Source organism: Portunus trituberculatus, chromosome 20, assembly GCF_017591435.1.
Source record: "Portunus trituberculatus isolate SZX2019 chromosome 20, ASM1759143v1, whole genome shotgun sequence".
Classification (NCBI taxonomy): domain Eukaryota; kingdom Metazoa; phylum Arthropoda; class Malacostraca; order Decapoda; family Portunidae; genus Portunus; species Portunus trituberculatus.
The window spans coordinates 14,136,790-14,156,789 of record NC_059274.1 but is presented as its reverse complement, the minus strand read 5'-3'; the positions used below and the strand labels follow the sequence as shown (position 1 = coordinate 14,156,789).

At 40.2% G+C, this 20,000-nt stretch overlaps 2 protein-coding genes and 1 long non-coding RNA gene across 3 annotated transcripts in view; 2 read left to right on the top strand and 1 right to left on the bottom strand.

The window, feature by feature from the left end:
• Positions 1–1,419: 1,419 nt before the first annotated feature.
• The window catches only part of LOC123506464 (dual 3',5'-cyclic-AMP and -GMP phosphodiesterase 11A-like), a 23,178-nt gene continuing 4,597 nt past the window's right edge, over positions 1,420–20,000 (bottom strand). The window contains exons 4-12 of the mRNA XM_045258567.1: positions 9,667–9,734; positions 9,037–9,129; positions 8,657–8,707; positions 8,336–8,482; positions 7,496–7,603; positions 4,178–4,278; positions 3,532–3,672; positions 3,035–3,194; positions 1,420–2,786 (exon numbers count right to left, since the gene is read on the bottom strand). Coding sequence (XP_045114502.1) covers positions 2,634–2,786; positions 3,035–3,194; positions 3,532–3,672; positions 4,178–4,278; positions 7,496–7,603; positions 8,336–8,482; positions 8,657–8,707; positions 9,037–9,129; positions 9,667–9,734 — 1,022 coding nt within the window. The 3' untranslated portion in view covers positions 1,420–2,633. The remainder of the gene's footprint in view (positions 2,787–3,034; positions 3,195–3,531; positions 3,673–4,177; positions 4,279–7,495; positions 7,604–8,335; positions 8,483–8,656; positions 8,708–9,036; positions 9,130–9,666; positions 9,735–20,000) is intronic.
• LOC123506466 lies at positions 3,886–6,332 on the top strand. Its single transcript, XM_045258575.1, has 2 exons — positions 3,886–4,189; positions 5,242–6,332. The coding sequence occupies exon 2, from the start codon at positions 5,296–5,298 to the stop codon at positions 6,073–6,075; it is 780 nt and encodes a 259-aa protein (XP_045114510.1). The 5' UTR covers positions 3,886–4,189; positions 5,242–5,295; the 3' UTR covers positions 6,076–6,332.
• On the top strand, positions 15,853–17,472 carry LOC123506470. Its single transcript, XR_006675437.1, has 2 exons — positions 15,853–15,991; positions 17,094–17,472. It is a non-coding gene; the product is annotated as an uncharacterized LOC123506470 (long non-coding RNA).

Here is a 20,000-nt window from a genome sequence, read left to right as displayed (position 1 = left end):
TCTTTCTCCCTGGAATTATGAAGAAAGAAGAAAAATATTGAAAAGTGAACAATATAGAGAGGGCATTCAGAAGTCAGATATAAGTGAAAAATAAGTGGAAGACAATGAGCTATAAGATGATAAATAAGCATAAAAGGCAGAATTGGGAGAATATTAGTACTTTCCACACGTTAAAATGCCTATTTAGTACTTTAGTACGCACCATGAGTTCCAAGCAGTACCTCGCATACAGGGAGAGTTAGTTTTATGTTCCTACGCTGGGAAAATATTCTAACAGCCGCTGAAATCTTGGTTACTATGTAGATCTGGCCTTTTATCACAAGATTTGGTGAGATTCAGGGATTAAGTATGTGTGTGTGTGTGTGTGTGTGTGTATTTAACTATTTACATAATTTCATATATATTCTTTTAATGGGTATATGTGTATGAAAATATACATGTAGGCTATACGTATTTGTATAATAGGCTTATCTATCACCGCCACTAAAGGCGGCGTCACACTAGCACTTTTCCGTCTTCTTTTTCTGTCAATTTTCTGACGACTGTCAACTTTTGCAAACGGTGGCCGTCACACACAAGCTTGCTTCCGCCTTTGTCGCGCTTGTCGATTGTAAGCTTGGAAAAATCCTGGTGTCTTTCAAAGCCAGAAGAATAACAGACTCAACCCTACCAACCAGCTTTCTGCTATAAAATAATGGATAAATAAACACATTGTATGCATATAATAAAATAAAGGTTTCTTAGCAGTGTGGCTATACATATCCTAGAGGCTCCATGGCTCTATGGTCATTGTCACACCAGCAGTGTGCTGGTGGTGGTCATTAAACTGTATGTACAATAATACTGACTGGAGAAGAAATGCCTAACTCTCACCATATGATTATACCATTAGCTCACAAGTTTAATGCACTACTATAGACAAATGTGTGTGTGTGTGTGTGTGTGTGTGTGTGTGTGTGTGTGTGTGTGTGTGGAGAGAAAAGGAGAGCAGACCATACTACCATTACTGCATCTTTCAAACAATACTACATATACATAGTATTCATATATATAAAGTAACAAGAGCTAAGGAAACAGTTTAGTATCTATCTATCAATCTATACTATCTATATATCTATATATTCATATATATATATATATATATATATATATATATATATATATATATATATATATATATATATATATATATATATATATATATATATATATATATATATATATATATATATATATATATATATATATATATATATATATATATATATATATATATATATATATATATATATATATATATATATATATATATATATATATATATATTACATAATTGTCAAACTCTGTATGTCAAAAATAATCTTCATAAAGACATAATATGTTGATGAAGCCACCTGAGGTAATATATTAAATAAACTATATCTTTATCCTTCTTTATCATCTGCAGCGTCAGAGTGGCCGCCATGCAGTCTTGGTGGCACAAGGCATCCACTCACTGCAGCCAAAGAGTCACGGGGAAACACACAAAGTAACAGCGGCGAACTTCACCAGACTTGTACAGCTTGTACAGCACACCAAGTCACACCAGAAGGCAGCAGTCATAAGCCATAATTGAGATGAGGGGATGACTAAAACAAACATAAATCTGTTAATGGTTATGTTTGCACTAATCCAAAGAAATAAGAGCCTTGAATCTTGAGTTTATGCTTCAATGTTGATCATGACGAGTTGTCACAAGCAAACTTAAGAAATTTTTAATCTCATGTTAATAGTGACTTAGATAAGTGTTTTCTTTCTAAGCTACTTGCTTTTCGACACTGAATTTTTGTCATTAACTGCCTAATCTTTTCCAGGTAACAAATACATACACTTTAAAACTTAATCTTATCAGCTGTGTTCAGAACAGAAAATTTATATCAACTAGAATTTCCATAAATTTTGGCATAAGAGCACTCTATCATTATTTCTTGACTGAATTTCATTGGGACTGATCTTTAATATTCCTGAAAACAGAGACTAATCACACAAAGAAAAGAAATTGTGCAAATCATCAACAATGTGTACACAAACAGTCAACATTACCAACTGATATGATGGGCTGGGGTGTCAACATGGGGTATTACAACAACACTGGTTATTAAGCTAACACTGAGTTGAGCTGCAGTACCAACTTCTAACACAGGTCAGATGTCGGGGAGGAACCAAGCCTGTAGTCGCCCTGTTGAGGCCACAGGGAAGGTAGGACAGAGCCGGGGCAGTGTGGGCAACGGTGTCGGAATGAACAGTCTGATGACGTCATGGCTTTCCTCTTCACGCTGACAGTCTTTCACAACCAGTCATTAATCTTAGCTAGGGTGAGTTGTATTCATGATACTGTGTAGCTAAAGCCCACACTAATTAGTATTCCAGTACCTTCACAATACTCTCACTTAGCTATAGTTCAGATAATCTCTTGGTAAGACTTACAGGCTATCACAACCATTATATCAAACAAGTGTGCATTGTCCTGCTGGCTGCACTGACTGTCATCCATATCCAACACTCTGCACTCTTGCTGGCCTTCACTGCTTGGCTGAGTCACTGTGGCCTTACAGGAGACAACAGACTTGGTTCTTCCAGCAGCTCAACGTGGACTATCCATCAGGAACCCTTGGCTGTGGCTCCGGGGGCTCCAGCAGGTCACAGGCACCATTCTCCTGTGCTGCTGCAATTTTGGACCACTTGGCCATGTTCTTCAGTGCCCCATCCCGCATTGGTGCCAGCTTCGGGATCACCTTGGCCAAACCCTGAGACCATGAAAGGAATATTAAGGAGAGCTGGACAAGAAAATGTAACTGTAGTGTATGCATGCAGGCAGGTTGTGTCATACTACCACATATGAACTTCTTTCTGAATACCATGTCACTTAGCAGACTATAATTCGAGCATGAAGTTGTTCCTTATTATATAAAAGGCTCATAAGAACACATTACAGAATCTGTCATCTGGCCTTTCTTTCCTACACAATAGCAAGCCTGAATAGCATCCTGGATACCTCAAAGAGTGGCAAGCAGATGTCCTTGATCCAGCACATTTGCAGAAGAGACAGTTCATGCTTCCTGTCTCGGTCCATTAGAGCTGGTGGGGTAATCTTGAGTTTGGTCTTCTCCAGGTCACCCTGATCAAAGAACTCGGAGGTCACCAGCTTAGCCACCCTGTAGGAAGACAAATCTCTTGAATCGCTGACAAATGAAGACTGGCAGTGCATTGCAAATCCCTTCAATGAAAAGTAAGGAGAGAGATAGTGAGATAAAGGTACTTAATATCTCTAGATTTGAAGAGAAGGACCAGGAAAGAAGACAATGACTAACAATTCACAAGTTAGTAAGAAATATATTATAACTGAGAGTGATGAATGCAGAAAACAAAAGGAATGCAAAACAATTAGACATATTACTACCTTGAATGCTCATGATTAGTTCATCCAGAAGAAAAAATAAAAAGAAATATGAATGAAAAGACAGGAGAGCATCATAAAATAAAATCACTCACTTGAACTGTATATCCCAAGGTTTAGTAGAGGCAGCAATATCACACGCAGTCATGAGCAGAGAGCGAAGGAGGTTCCTGTGACTCCTGTTGCTAAAGTCAAACTGGTTGTCTGCCACGAGGGAAAAGAACTGTGTCCGAACCCTGGAATGGAGAACAAGGTGACATAAGGAAAGGGATGCAATGGAAAGAGGAAAACAAAGAGATGATGAAAAAGAGGAAGGAAAGGAATGAAAAATGACTGTGAGGCAAAGCAAGAGATGAAAAATGAAAAACAGCAGTAAGATGGTGAAAGAGATTGAGAGGAATGATAAATGACAGTGAGTGAAAGAATGGGATGAAATGGAAAAAACAACAGTGAGAAGGTGAAAAAGAGGAAAGAACAATGATAAATGAAAAGACAAAAAAAAAGAGTAAGAAGAGTAAGATGATAACTACCTATTCATAAAAATCAAATGAATGGAAAGAAGATTCAGATTATGAAAAGAAAAATGATAACAAAGAAGGAGTAAAAGAAAATGAAAACTGAGGAAAAAGTATGATGAATCAGAGAAGATGAAATAATGGTGAAGGACTGAAGATGCCCAAACACGTGCCTGCATCTATACCCCTCTGAACTGTCAACACCACCACCACCACCATTACTTACTGGAGATACACGGTGAGGTCGGTAGCCAGGATAGAAGCTTTGAGGATGTTCATAACTCTTGAGTACTGCTCTGAAGGCAAGTTGCTGAAGATGTTGTGTCCCTGCAGAAGGAAGATAAGTAAGATGCTATCCCTCTCTCTAATATACATGCTGGGAGACAGGGATAGGGTAGAGTTAGTGTAGTATGGAGTATTTGAGTGAGGGGAGGTAGAGAGTAGCAGGATGCCTAGTAAATCAGAAGAAAGAACAAATACATGTTATCTAATATGAGTGGCTATATTGGATGCGAATAGCAGGTAAGCTTGAAAGAAACCTATTACCCACATCCAGTATGGCAGCATATTTGATAACATGTGTTTGTTCTTGCTGCTGACCCGCTAGGCATCCCACTGTCCTCTATCCTTCCAGCAAATTGAGTATAGTGTGTCCATACCATAGGTCAAGTCAGGTGTAGTTGGGGAAGCTTTGCCTTTATATCGACACTTCCCTCATGTTTCAATCTTCTTACTCTGCTCCTTCCAACAAGTTCTTCTGCTGACTTTCTCTCTTTTTCCACATTTCGTGCACTATTTCCTTCTTCTCTGGTATCTTCATTTTCAAAAAGCAATTGTCCTATAATATTTTCTTCTTCTATGTTTGGCCTCTGTGAAATTAATGTCCTTTTCCTTATTTCCTGATATCCAAGATGCCATAATAAAAAATGCTTTAAATCCTCAAGGCTGCTGTCACAGAAGATGCAATTAGTGTCTCCATCAGTGTGTCTGTTCCTATCTTTTAAAGTGAGGTTATAAGGGAACACTTGTATTGGAAGGCAGGGACAGGTTGGTGTTAGTGTTACTTTGAGCCTTGGGGTGACTGATGTGGGAAGGAGTCACTCCTATTACAGATCAAGTTTTCCAGGATGAAGGTGTGGCACATTTGTAGTGTAGAAATGCAAAGTGACTTCAGTGAGTAGGTAGGATGAGCTTGTATGTAGAGCTAGAGAAGTGTTCTCAAGATCCAGCATGGATTGTGTCATGTAGTGTAGGCAACACTTTACCTTGACTACCTCTCCCTCTCTACAGGGCTACCTCAGCCTGGTATGGACAAATCAGTCTTCAGCAAGTGTTTAATAAGTAATGAGCACTTGGATTGACAAGATGCATTCCTCAACACTCTCTGAGCCATCCCCTGCACTCCTCCAGGCACTCCAGGGAGCAGTATGCATGGCCCAAGACCGTGGCTATGTGATGCAAATTGGCAACCCACTTACACCTCCACCCACCAACACTAAAGTCTTCTTCAGAAAGTTGCCAGCACACTTTGATGTGACAGACAAGCTTGGGCAGGAAGTCATTCGGTTTGAGTTCTGGGATGTGCCATTCAACAAGCTGCCAGGTGAGACAGGCCGGCTCGTTGCAAAACGAGTCCGTCGCACTGCTCGACACACTGGTGTGGCCACTGCCAGGGTGCGATTGGTATTGCTAGTGCCGCACAGCACACGCCAGCAGGAGCGTTTGGAGAGGCGGGCACTGAAAAGTCTTGGGGCGAAGGTGGAGGTGTTCCTGCATCAGTTTTTTGTGAGGGTGAACCAACCACACCATCTACCAAGGTGTGAGCTACTGAGGAACCAAGCAATGCTGCAACGCTTCCAAGACCGCTACGGGTCAGCAGCCAACCTTCCCAAGATTAGCAGTGAGGACTTTGTGTGTCGCTACTTGGGTGCCGTGCCTGGTGACATCCTACTGTCCACCGCTGCCTTCGGGGAGATGCGCTCCTGGCGTCTGGTGGTGCCGCCCCTCCGCTCTCATGACATCTATACAGAGGAGCTGGAGCAACGTGTGAGGCAGCAACGCAACTCCACTGCTGCATTCATGACCTACCTCAGGACCATCACTGAGGACCCTGACCATTACTGAAGTGGAGGGCCAAGTAGTGAGGTGGCCACAATCCAAGTCTTTAGTAATGTTGCTTTGGATTCACTCATTTCAGGCAATGTTACAATGTATGTACACTCTTCTGCATCATTTTGTGTAATACTATTCCCATAATCTTGAGTGAGTCCCTCCGTTTGATATAAAGTATACACTGCCTAAATGTTAAGTACGGAAACTTACTTATCTCTACCTATTATTGTGCTGAAATTGACACTAATGAACTCTATAAATACCCAATCCAGCATTTTTTTTTTATTGTTAGATATGTAAGCTTACTTATGTCTACTTAATCTTAATATCATGATGGAACTGTATATTACTGAACTCTTTAATACTCAACCTAGTAAACATATTTCTTCAAGTACAGGATTAGATATAAAAGAATTTCAGTCAAATAAATATAGTTATAAGCCTTTTTGAGTATTACAACCCTTACACAACAAAGTGCAGTGTTTGTGGTAATGCAGAGTCAGTAATAAGTGAGTAGCATGTAAGTATTCTTAAACACTCTAGACTCTGACTAGGATTATTTCTAATGGCCAGAGATGATCAATCAGATTCTCGTCGATAATTCTTCCTGCAGCTGATAAAGAATCAGTAACAATTCCATTGCCTGTATTGCAACAGCTGTCTTGGGAAGTCCTGCTGCTCTCACATCTCCTTTATATACTTATGACTTTTTATCATTAGACACAATAAGAAGTGGGGCAGAAAGAGTCATGGCTCATAACAACATAAATCATGAAAACATCCTTGAAAACTTCAATAACTCTGACGAAAGCTTTTTTTCAATTACTGAGGCAAGATGTTGAAATGCTTAACCCTTGTTTTAGTCACCATTTGCTGACCTTCCTACCACTGGTAAAACTGTTTGGAATGAGACATAGAAGAGGAAAATGAAGAAAAAAAGATTAATTTAATCTTTTTACAAAGCAGAGATTTTTATGAGAGTCTAGCACAGGAAAGAGTCCAAAGAGCTATAGGTACTAAAGAGGAAAATTTTTCCAAAGAGTGAAATGTTTAAGGATATGCTACAGTCACTCTACATCTCTCCTCCCACCACTACCCATTGCTCTTTAGTCCTTCAGTGCCTCACCTCTGAGTTGAGGATCATCACTGCATGGTTGAAGTTGACTATTAAAAATCTCCAACCCAAGTAGTTGTTATGTTTTCAATCTCCCCAAGATTACTTAAACACAGCTCCAAACAGCTTCTCATATGTTTGGGTGTTGAGTATAGCTGGTAATTAATGAGCTATATAACTACCACTAAGCACCATTCGCTCATTCGCTCCTTGATATCCTCCCTCACCAACACAACAACACCCTCTCTTATGTTTTGCTGTCTATAATTCTTGGCCAAAAGACACCCAGATAATTGCAGCCTCAATATTCCAAGTCACCTTCATGATGGCAAACATGTTGTGGGCGACATTGAAGGCATGTCTCCAGTTGTGGTAGGTGACGTTCCGATAGTTCCTCTTGACAGTGATGAGACAGCGCAGCAGAGTCTGTGGGGGAAGGTGTGGGGTGAGGGTGAGATGTAAGGAAGATATTACTGAAAAAACACAGACCAATAATGTGACTACCTCTCCCCTCCATGTCTCACCAAACACAGGGATAGGCACTGGTGAAGTACAATACACAAAAGATGAAAACATGTCTCCTGTAAAATAATAATGGATATCCTTCAAACACAATTTCAGAGTATTTGGGAGAGGTGTAGGCTGGTGAAATGTACAGAAGATAAAAGTATGTCTCCTGTAAGTTAATGAAGGAAATATTCAAGCCACAATTTCAACAGAGTATTTTCTAAGCTCTCAATACTGCAACATCATCTTGAAAACTAGCCTCTTATTCCCTTGACTATCCAGTGCTTATAAAAGAAGTTCCTCATCAAAGGATAAAGACACAAAACTAATGTAGTCAATCAATTTTACAGGAAAAATTTAGGAGACAAAGAGAAAACTGAGCCTCAATCATGGGTTAATTTACTTCTTACACAGTTGTTCTTCCCTCTCACAGTATGCATTTCAGGAACATGCTTATTGCTCATACAAAGACACTGATAATCTGAATACCATGTTAATAAAAGAAGACATATATACACACATCATTAAGCAAGTTTACTTCAAATCCTGCACACCAAAACTAAGTACATACGTTCAAATAATTATGACTAGGTAATCCCTCCCTACCCAATCCCCTTTTCTGAATCTTCCCTTCTCTTGACTTCCACTGAACTTGTACTCAATTTTAAACTTGGAGGTCAGTCTGAGGTCAGTGAACATCCTGACGGCAGCAAGTACCATCTGGTCCTGAGTCAGCGAGAAGTCATCGAAGGTCAAGGAGCCGAGATTCCACTTGCTGGCGTCTGGAATGACCTCACGCTGCAGAGAGAAGGAATGAGTGAGGAAGTCAATGAGTAAGTTAATGAGATGAAGAAGTGTAGCAGTACGAGACCAAATAAGTTAAGATGCAAGGATGTAGGAATAATAAGAGGAGAGAAAGATGTATGAATAACAACATAAACTGAAAGAATAATAAAAGCAAAGGAATCTTACCTGAAGACAAACCACCTCATCACCAGAAGCTGTGGCATGATATGACAACACCTGCAGGTAGAAAGAAGGCACAATATATTAACTATACATGAAAAAAAAATTACAATAAGTCAAAGCAATGATAAAATTAGCAATGATAAAAAATAAAAACTAAGAAAAATCAAGTACATAAAAGAAATATATTTAGGTCACATACAATATTATACCTATTACAGAATATCACTGTACATACTAATGAATCTGTTTTGATGTAATAGTAATAGTAGTAATAGTAGTAGAAGTAGAAGTAGAAGTAGAAGTAAAAGTAGTAGTAGTAGTAGTAGTAGTAACACATGGTAGCAGCATCAACATGTATTCAAGGTCCGTAAGTGCTCCCTCACCTCAATGGCCACCTTCTGCCTGGCCATGGCTTTCTCCAGTTCATTGTACATGAGTGTGTTGTTGATGCCTAAGCCACAGAAGATGGTGAAGGCCTGCAGGAGAAAGAATGATGAGAACACTTTATCTACACATAAGCTCACCTACATAAAGTAACAGGACCCTCTAGAAACCATGGCCCTTAATTTAGGAACAAATATACCTTCAATCACTATTTCATGTGCCCATTTATCACCTTCATATTCATTTTTCATTCATGTGTGTATTTTCATTACTAATTCAAAGTCTCATTATGCAAGGCTAGGAGTATTGTGTACAATATACTGTGCTGGAGTCGTGCTGTAAATGTAGATATCCAGCAGTAATATGTTAAATTTCTGGGGGTGTAGTACAGTGGTCCATGAGACTGATCTCTTTCCACCAGGGGATGACAAGGCTAAGAGTGTGAATGAGTGTGTGGAGCTTTCTCTGAGACACACTATGGTGGACTGCTGTCATGGTGTTTTTTATACATATGAGAGGAGGATTGGCCAAGGGCAACAAAAATATAAAGAGAAAAAAAGGTCCACTCAATTGGCAGTCATCTGATCGAGCCGACAGTACAGATAGATAGATTGTTCATTCAGGCTCACCTCAAAAAGCTGCTCATCATTCTCATCGAAGGGCTGCCCATTCAGTTTGTTGATGATCTTGGCAACACCTGGAGGGTAGAGAAGCACCAGGTGACACAGAGGAAAACAGTCATGGGTGTGAGAAGACAGATGAGGCAAATGATAAATAAGAAATGTAACTCAAACCAACCAAATAAATACGATATGCTGGCTGACTATGTACTAACACACTATTAACTATCATACATGTACAGCTGAGGATAAATTACTACTAGATTTTCCTACTTATTATTCAAGAGATCTAGCCAGGAAACAAAAATGCCATTGGAGTCGTCACTTTTAAAAAGAAAATTGTTCATCTTCTTAACCTCTACAGTACTGGAATGCATTTTTACCACGAGTTTTGGGTACAATGTGATGATTTTATTTACATCAAGAAGAGTCTATGCACGTCAGAAGATTAATGGTCACGGTCTTCACTATTTTAATCCCCACATGAATTTCTGAAGGTGTATAAGATCACAAAATAGTAAGCAGAATAACTATGAAAATGTGTCATGGTACTGAAAGGGTTAAATACACAGAATTAACCATTTTGTATCATAAATCACAGGAAACTAAAAAAGTGAGTTCAGTAGAAGAGGATAGGCTCATTTCATGCCAGATTAATTCCTTCCTTCTAATTCCTTTTCTTCTCTACCACAATTTCCTCTTTCCTGTTTCCTTTATGACTTCTTTCCTTCTCTCAATCCCAGAAATTACACTTATTCTATTCTCCCTTTTCTCCTTATCTTCTCTCAGATTCATCCTTTTCTCCCTTAATATTTCCCTTCACCCCTTTATACCTCTCTTATTCTATCTCCCTCCACAAACCCCAGTATTCACACTTATCTCATATTTCCTTTTCTCATTTTTATTTCACATTATTCATTTCTTCTTCACCCTTTCCTTTAATTCCTACACACTTTTCATAAACCCTCTTCCTTCACCAATCCCATTCATACCTATCTTATTCTCCCTTTTCTTCCCACATTCCCTATCCTTCAGCAATTCCAACCTACCACCACACTCACCAATAATCTGGAAGTTTCTATTCCTTATGGGCATAGCTGGCATAGACCGGACATTGCCAGCACTGCCCTTCTCCACCTCCAGACACTCAGCAATGTTTAGGTTCTCCCCTGTCGAGGCAACTTGTTCAGCCAGGTGCAGGAGGTGCTTGGCCATCTCACTCGATCCCACCTGCTTGGCACTGGACGGCAAAGAGCAGGTAAGAAATAAAAAGCATGAGAAAAGGGAAGCTGTAAGAGGCCACCAAACCTACTTACATGTTGCAATTCCTTACCTATCATTTATCATCACCAGTTTGCATTATCATTTTCATTTTGAATTATAACCACCACTATCACTATCACCATCACTATATAGCACCACCATCTCCACTACTTATCACCTTCATGCTCTCATTTTCATAACCTTCATACCCTTTCCCTGGTAAACTCTGGAACTCCCTACCTGCTTCTGTATTTCCATCTTGACTTGAATTCATTGAAGAGGGAAGTTTCAAGACATTTATCCCTTACTTTTGGCTAACCCTCTCAAACCTGCACAGGAACTGGCAACTAAGTGGGCCTTTTTTGTTTCCCTTTCTGTTGCCCTCTGCCAGTTTTACCTCTCTTACATAAAAAAAACACTCACACCTATCACCACCACCACCATTACCATCACCAGTCATCACCACACACATCACCACTTACTTATCAGTGCCTGGGCCAGTCACAGGACAGTTTAGCTCGAATATCTTGGAAAACTTGACATTCTGCTTCTGTGGGACAAGAACCAGAACAATATATAGGTAAATTAGAAAGTAGGGGATTGAATACACATGGAAAGTATATTGCTTAATTTTTCTTTCTCTTATATTTTTGGCATGAGTTTATTTTAGAAAGCTGCAAATATACTGACTAATTCAAGAGAGAGAGAGAGAGAGAGAGAGAGAGAGAGAGAGAGAGAGAGAGAGAGAGAGAGAGAGCTGTATGAACCTTACAAAAAGAAAAAAAAAAAAAAATTGGGAGAAGAGGAGAGGTACTTATCAGGTTATGTGAAGGAAGGGAAGGGGAGGAGGGACACAAAGACATGGGAAGGTGGCAGTGGTGGATAGGTGGATAGCTGGAGGGGTTCAGAAACATTCAGTCCATGCTGTAATGGCAAGCATCGCCACAACGACAGCATACATGGATCAGCATATGACTAGGATAATAAAGAGAGACGCAAGACATGAAACGTATATAGAACGGTGAAATAACGACACACACACACACACACACACACACACACACACACACCCAGTAGCTCAGTGGTTAGAGCGCTGGCTTCACAAGCCAGAGGACCGGGGTTCGATTCCCCAGCCGGGTGGAGATATTTAGGTGTGTCTCCTTTCACGTGTAGCCCCTGTTCACCTAGCAGTGAGTAGGTACGGAATGTAAATCGAGGAGTTGTGACCTTGCTGTCCAGGTGTGTGGTGTGTGCCTGGTCTCAGGCCTATCCGAAGATCGGAAATAATGAGCTCTGAGCTCGTTCCGTAGGGTAACGTCTGGCTGTCTCGTCAGAGACTGCAGCAGATCAAACAGTGAAACACACACACAGTCTGAGTCCTATCCGAAGATCTGTCTATGTGCTCTGAGCTTGTTCCGTAATGGGGAAAGCTGGCTGGGTGACTACTAGGCGACCATAGTGAATCACACACACACACTAAGTACCATGAAAGAAAAGGACACACACACACACAAAGCCAGCTGGTAGGGCTCTCCAATAACGAAAGATAAGGCAACACACACACACACACACACACACACACACACAGTCCTATCCGAAGATCGCTCTATGAGCTCTGAGCTTGCTCCGTAATGAAGAAGGCTGGCTGGGTGACTACCGGGCGACCATAGTGAATTACAGACACAGACACACACACACACACACACACACACACACACACACACACACACACACACACACACACACGCTAAGTACCATGAAAGAAAATGACACACACACACACACAGCCACCTTCCCCTCCAACACCCTCCAGCTGGGCGCTGGGTGTCAGTGGTTCCAGCTAGTGGGCTCCCTCATAACGAAAGATAAGGCAACACACACACACACACACACACAGTCCAAGTCCTATCCGAAGATCGCTCTATGAGCTCTGAGCTTGCTCCGTAATGGGGAAGGCTGGCTGCGTGACTACCGGGCGACCATAGTGAATTACACACACATACACACACACACACACACACACACACACACTAAGTACCACGAAAGAACCATGACACACACACACACACACACACACACACCTTCGCCTCCAATACCCTCCAGCTGGGAGCTGGGTGTCAATGATTCCAGCTGGTGGGCTCCCTCATACCAAAAGATAAGGCAACACACACACACACACACACACACACACACACACACACACACACACACACCCACCCACCCACACACACACACACGTACACCAACCCACCCTCACACCCTCGGGCCTGTAGCCAGGTATCGGCCATGGTCCAGCCGGGGTGGGGGTTGGCCCTCCCTTGATGACGTCACATATATTCGTTACGCAAATCATTTTGAAAATGAGGATTCCCAAAAAGGCAGCTGGACACGAATGTTATAAAAATTCTGACTCGTTATCAATCGAAACTAACTTCTAAAACACAAAAAACATTGCCGAGAAAAGGAATAATAAAAATAGCTCAAAAATATACTAAATAAAGTATTAGAACTTCGACTTGCTTAAACACAATTTCAAAGCCCACCAATTTCATTCAACTGAATCGATAACGTTCTTTAAAAATTATGACTATCATTTCGATATATCAAAACCTGGCAACTCGCCCTATTAGAAAAAATAATATTTAAAAAATGACGTTGTTTACAATATTAACAGGACTACATATCATTCTTAAAGTCCATATCTTTAACTTCTCAGGAGCCTTGCACACTTTTCTCATGATAAACCATCTTTTGAAAACACAAACACTTCGCTGCAACCTCAAATAAAAAATCACAGATAGCGGAGGTGAAAATTTTAGCGTATTTTGGCCCTCCCATTCAAGTCACAAACACCCTCTACATCACCGTACTTCAGTCAACTCAAGCATGGAAGACACGTAAAACACTGCGAACTATCATTAGAAACCCTTAAAAGGCACTTGTGACTCGAAATAAATGAACTGAGACAAATATAAATAATAGTGGAAGTCGAGCATCTGGGACCGGCATTTTGGGCGGGAGGTGGTGATGACGTCACAGCCTGGGGCTCGTGACGTCATGGGTAGGCCCGCTTCTTCTCACTGAGCCTCCATAGCACACAAATCGGGTCATTGCGGATATATCTCAACAACTGACATGAAAGATTAGGCCTATGGCTCCACTTTGTGACCTGTCTGGCCTGTAATTAGTGATAAATGAGGCAGATAATGGCTGGGAGAGAGGCGGCGGGTCAGGGGATCGGTTTGTTTACGTTTTCAAGATTTCAATTATTTGGTTTTATAAGTATGTGCAGGTGTTAGTTCACTGATATATTGTCCTGGAGGTAACCAACGTTAGGTTATGACATGGCACCACCGTGAAATGATGAGTTACACCAATACACTACTTACGTTAGCCAAAGACTGCTCGGCGGCGGCTGTCCGTGTCACTAGCAGGCACCCACACTCCACTTTGTGTCCTCTACCATGTTTAAATGGTCAACCTCTGATTACTGAGAGGCTACACACACAATATTCTCTTCGCTACTATAGATATCACTATTATCGGTATCTTCATCTCCACCAATCACTTTTCCTCACGGCCAGCGCCTTGTCCTGCCAAGTGCTGCGCGGCTCATGGTAGCTCGGCGAGACGCGTCTGTACTGGTACGACTGAATGTGCCGGCATCATTTCCGGTACCGCTTGACGCTTGTACCGTCTAGCGTCTGTGCCGGGAGTCTGCTGCTTCCTACCGCTAAGATTGAATAATGTGTCGGCACCACTCGGCGGATCGGTTGCCGGGACAGGTGGCAGTCTGGCGGACTGGCGTCTGGCGGTGCAGTAACACTGCAGTTGGCCGGCATTTTACCATTGCATTTCTACTTCTACTACTACTGCTGCTGCTGCTGCATACCACTCAATTCATACCATTACAAATTAATTTTTTTCATGTTAGTTTGCTATAATTTAGGCATTTACCATCAGTTTTAAAAGGGAACCACAATATACTATGAAGATGGCCGTGTGTTTTATTTATATATTTATTTATATTTTTTTTTACAAAAATATTTATGAAAGCTGTGTGATTTGCTTTATGTATGTGTGTGTGTGTGTGTGTGTGTGTGTGTGTGTGTACCGGTACAGGACCGGTAGTATCGGTAACGGTGTCTTTTGTACCGGTACGTACCGGTACTGAAATTAGCGGTACTTGCCCACTACTACCTCTCAGCATCTGCCACATTCACTGCCACCAGACTCCTATACAATTGTCCCAGACGTCTCTCTTCCTCATCCTCAGAGCTGCCCGGCTGGATCGCCTGCCATCATAGGTTAACGAACTCTCCGCCAAAACACATAACACCACATAATTTATCACCACACATCCTTTGAATACAGAAATCTTAACCTACCTGAACTCTAATACGTGGTACTTCTTCCAACAGCAGTAAACCGTCCACACGTAGCCAAATGGAACAGGAATCGCCATATAAAGCAACGTAACGTCCTGTGTAGAATGGGGATGGCCGCCATTACAAAATCGAATAAGTTGAAGCTTCAGTATTATCTCTGTTCGAACCAATGAAGCTACGTGAAGCATTTGTGCAGTGAAGACATTTCAAAATGACATTTGTTTCTCGTTTATGTAATAGAGAAGGATAAAAATAACACTTCTGAATCGAGTATTTCTTAGATAACTTTATGAAAAAATAGGAGAAGCAGTCATGGCTATGTATAAAATGGTGCAGGATGAAGGTACGTAGAGGTGATTCAGACACCTTCAGAAATGGTTACTGTGATGGATATAACTATGAATAGAACCTTGCTAGGAAGTATTATCATATAATTATAGACCTTATAAGTACTGATAGATACCCAGATATAGGAAAATAACCAGGGACTAAAATAGATATTTATCAATATTTATCTGTATTTACATCTCAGGCTTAGCAATGGTTAAGTCTCTGGTTGTATGAGGAGTTATAACAGATACAAGAACCTGAACGGACTATCCAGCTACCTACGCAGTTATCATGACATTTGGCAACGCAAGTACCAATTAAGAGTTTGCAACATGCCACCAGCAGTAAGAAAAGTACGTAGCAAGTGTTTGTTACACTTGGATATATATGACCAGTCCTGAAACATAATGAATATAAAACTAATCAATGACAACTTTTCTTACTTAATTTTATGACTACAGCTTGAATGAACAAACACAATATGGGACAAAAAGGACAGTAGATATAATAATTTTCGAGTCAGATGATCAGTTAAACAAAGACTCTCACTCACAGTGTGGAGAGACCATTCACCCTGACAAGTCTCTCAATACACAATACAACTTCATATTATTCTTCCAGAAGTGGGTTGCTTAATTACAAATAATTTTCTCCTTGTCATAAACACTAATTAACCATTTTCGACTCGTTAAGATTAATGAGGTAACTACTTAACTATCTTGACCATTATTTATTAACTAACCAAAGGTGAATTACAGTCTGCCTTACTATATCTCAATTTTTCTTCAATTTCTAGCTATTTTTCGTGGTTAAAATGAAACTTTCCTCCCCTTGCAGTTGTTTCTCTTCCTTCCTAACAGCCACCAAGCTTTCTACTTCAGTTGCATGACTATTATTTCTATTTCTTTTTCCCTGGAATTATGAAGAAAGAAGAAAAATATTGAAAAGTGAACAATATAGAGAGGGCATTCAGAAGTCAGATATAAGTGAAAAATAAGTGGAAGACAATGAGCTATAAGATGATAAATAAGCATAAAAGGCAGAATTGGGAGAATATTAGTACTTTCCACACGTTAAAATGCCTATTTAGTACGTTAGTACGCACCATGAGTTCCAAGCAGTACCTCGCATACAGGGAGAGTTAGTTTTATGTTCCTACGCTGGGAAAATATTCTAACAGCCGCTGAAATCTTGGTTACTATGTAGATCTGGCCTTTTATCACAAGATTTGGTGAGATTCAGGGATTAAGTGTGTGTGTGTGTGTGTGTGGTATTTAACTATTTACATAATTTCATATATATTCTTTTCATGGGTATATGTGTATGAAAATATACATGTAGGCTATACGTATTTGTATAATAGGCTTATCTATCACCGCCACTAAAGGCGGCGTCACACTAGCACTTTTCCGTCTTCTTTTCTGTCAATTTTCTGACGACTGTCAACTTTTGCAGACGGTGGCCGTCACACACAAGCTTGCTTCCGCCTTTGTCGCGCTTGTCAATTGTAAGCTTGGAAAAATCCTGGTGTCTTTCAAAGCCAGAAGAATAACACTCAACCCTACCAACCAGCTTTCTGCTATAAAATAATGGATAAATAAACACAATGTATGCATATAATAAAATAAAGGTTTCTTAGCAGTGTGGCTATACATATCCTAGAGGCTCCATGGCTCTATGGTCATTGTCACACCAGCAGTGTGCTGGTGGTGGTCATTAAACTGTATGTACAATAATACTGACTGGAGAAGAAATGCCTAACTCTCACCATATGATTATACCATTAGCTCACAAGTTTAATGCACTACTATAGACAAATGTGTGTGTGTGTGTGTGTGTGTGTGTGTGTGTGTACATACTCCTGATTCTTCTTTCACTTTTGCCAAACTCTATTTTCTTGCATTTTGTCGTGTTGAACTCCATTTGCCATGTACAGCTCCATTTCCATATTCTGTCCAAGTCTTCCTGGAGTAGTTCGCAATCTTTGTCACATCTCACTTTTCGTAACAATTTTGCATCGTCTGCAAATAGGCTCACATAACTGGACACCCCATCCACCATGTCATTTATGTAGACTGCGAACATTACTGGTGCCAACACTGATCCCTGTGGAACTCCACTCTCCACCAATCCCCATTCTGATGGTCTGTCCTTAATTATTGTTCTCATTTCTCTTCCTACCAAAAAGTCTTCCATCCATTTTAGTAAACTGCCATGCACTCCTCCTACCATTTCAAGTTTCCAGATCAGTCTCTGGTGTGGTACCTTATCAAAGGCCTTTTTTAAATCCAGATATATTCCATCAGCCCAACCATCTCTTTCCTGTATTACATCTATCACCCTCGAATAGTAACATATCAGGTTTGTCGTGCATGAACGCCCTTTCCTAAAACCAAATTGACACTCACAAAGTATGTCATTTTTCTCCAAGAAGTCTGTCCATCTAGTCTTCACCACCCTCTCACACATCTTAGCTACCACACTTGTAAGTGACACTGGTCTATAGTTCAATGGGTCTCTCTGTTACCTGATTTATAGATTGGGACAATGTTAGCTCTTTTCCAGTCTTGGGGCACTACGCCTTCCCTTAATGAGGCATCAATTACTTCACAAACTTTTTCTGCCAATTGCTCCCTGCATTCTCTTAAAATCCATCCTGATACCCCATCAGGTCCCACAGCTTTTCTCACTTCTAAACTCCCCATCATGTTCTTGATCTCCTCCACCGTTACTTGAAACTCCTTCATAATCCCTTTCTGTTCCATTACCAGTGGTTTGTCAAAAGCAGTCTCCTTTGTGAATACCTTCCGAAAGCATCCATTCATAGCCTCTGCCATTTCCCTGGGATCTTCACTGTATACTCCATTTACTTCTAAACTTTCAATACTTTCTCTATTTTTGATGTTGTTGTTCACATGTCTGTAAAAAAGCCTTGGTTGGTCTTTACATTTATCAATTATATCCTTTTCTTGTTTCTTTCTTTCTTCTCTTCTAATCAACACATATTCATTTCTTGCTCTTTTGTAACTTTCCCACTGCTTAATCCGTCTTTTCCTTCTCCACCTCTTCCATGCATCCTCTTTTCTTGTTCTAGCCTTTTCACATCTATCGTTAAACCAGTCCTGCTTTCCAACTTCTCTATGTTGTCTTATTGGTACAAATTTTTCTCACCTTCTTTGTATATTTTTATAAATTCCTTCCACTTTTCATTTGCTCCTTAGCACTCTTGAATTTCATCCAATTTGTCTCTTGAAAGAATTTCTTTAGGTTTCCAAAATCTGTCTTGGCATAATTCCATCTTCCCACTTTATATTCTTCATTTCTTCTAGATTTCTCTTCGTCTATCACCTTGAACTCCAAAACTGCATGATCACTCTTTGCTAAAGGGCACTCCACCCTCATCTCCTCAATGACCATTGGCTCTGTACTAAAGACCAAGTCCAGTCTTGACGATGCTCCCTCTCCTCCAAACCTAGTATCTTCTTTGACCCACTGAGTTAACACATTTTCCATTGCCAGTGTCAATAGTGTATTTCCCATGTTGTCTCTGATCCTTCCATTGACCAGTCCTCCCAACACACCTCTTTACAATTAAAATCTCCCATCATTATAGTTCGTTCACAGCCACCCAACATTTCTTCCAGACATGTTCCTGTATCACTTATCATTTCTTCATATTCCTGTACTGACCATGCATTTGTCTTAGGTGGTACGTACACCACTATGTAGTGCCTCTTTTTTCCTTCATTAGTTTCTGCTCTGATCTTTAGCACTTCTGCCTTTCCCATACCTTTTTTCACTTGATCCACCTTTATATCTTTTTTAACCAGCAACATCACTCCTCCTCCCATCTTACCTACTCTATTTCTTTTCCAAACGTTATATTTCCCTTCTCCAACCTTCATCAGGTCTTCTCCCTCTGTGTGTGTGTGTGTGTGTGTTCCATACATTCATGGAGAGAAAAGGAGAGCAGACCATACTACCATTACTGCATCTTTCAAACAATACTACATATACATAGTATTCATATATATAAAGTAACAAGAGCTAAGGAAACAGTTTAGTATCTATCTATCTATCTATCTATCTATCTATCTATATATATATATATATATATATATATATATATATATATATATATATATATATATATATATATATATATATATATATTATATTATATTATATTACATGGACATAATTGTCAAACTCTTTATGTCAAAAATAATCTTCATAAAGACATATGTTGATGAAGCCACCCGAGGTAATATATTAAATAAACTATATCTTTATCCTTCTTTATCATCTGCAGCGTCAGAGTGGCTGCCATGCAGTCTTGGTGGCACAAGGCATCCATCCACT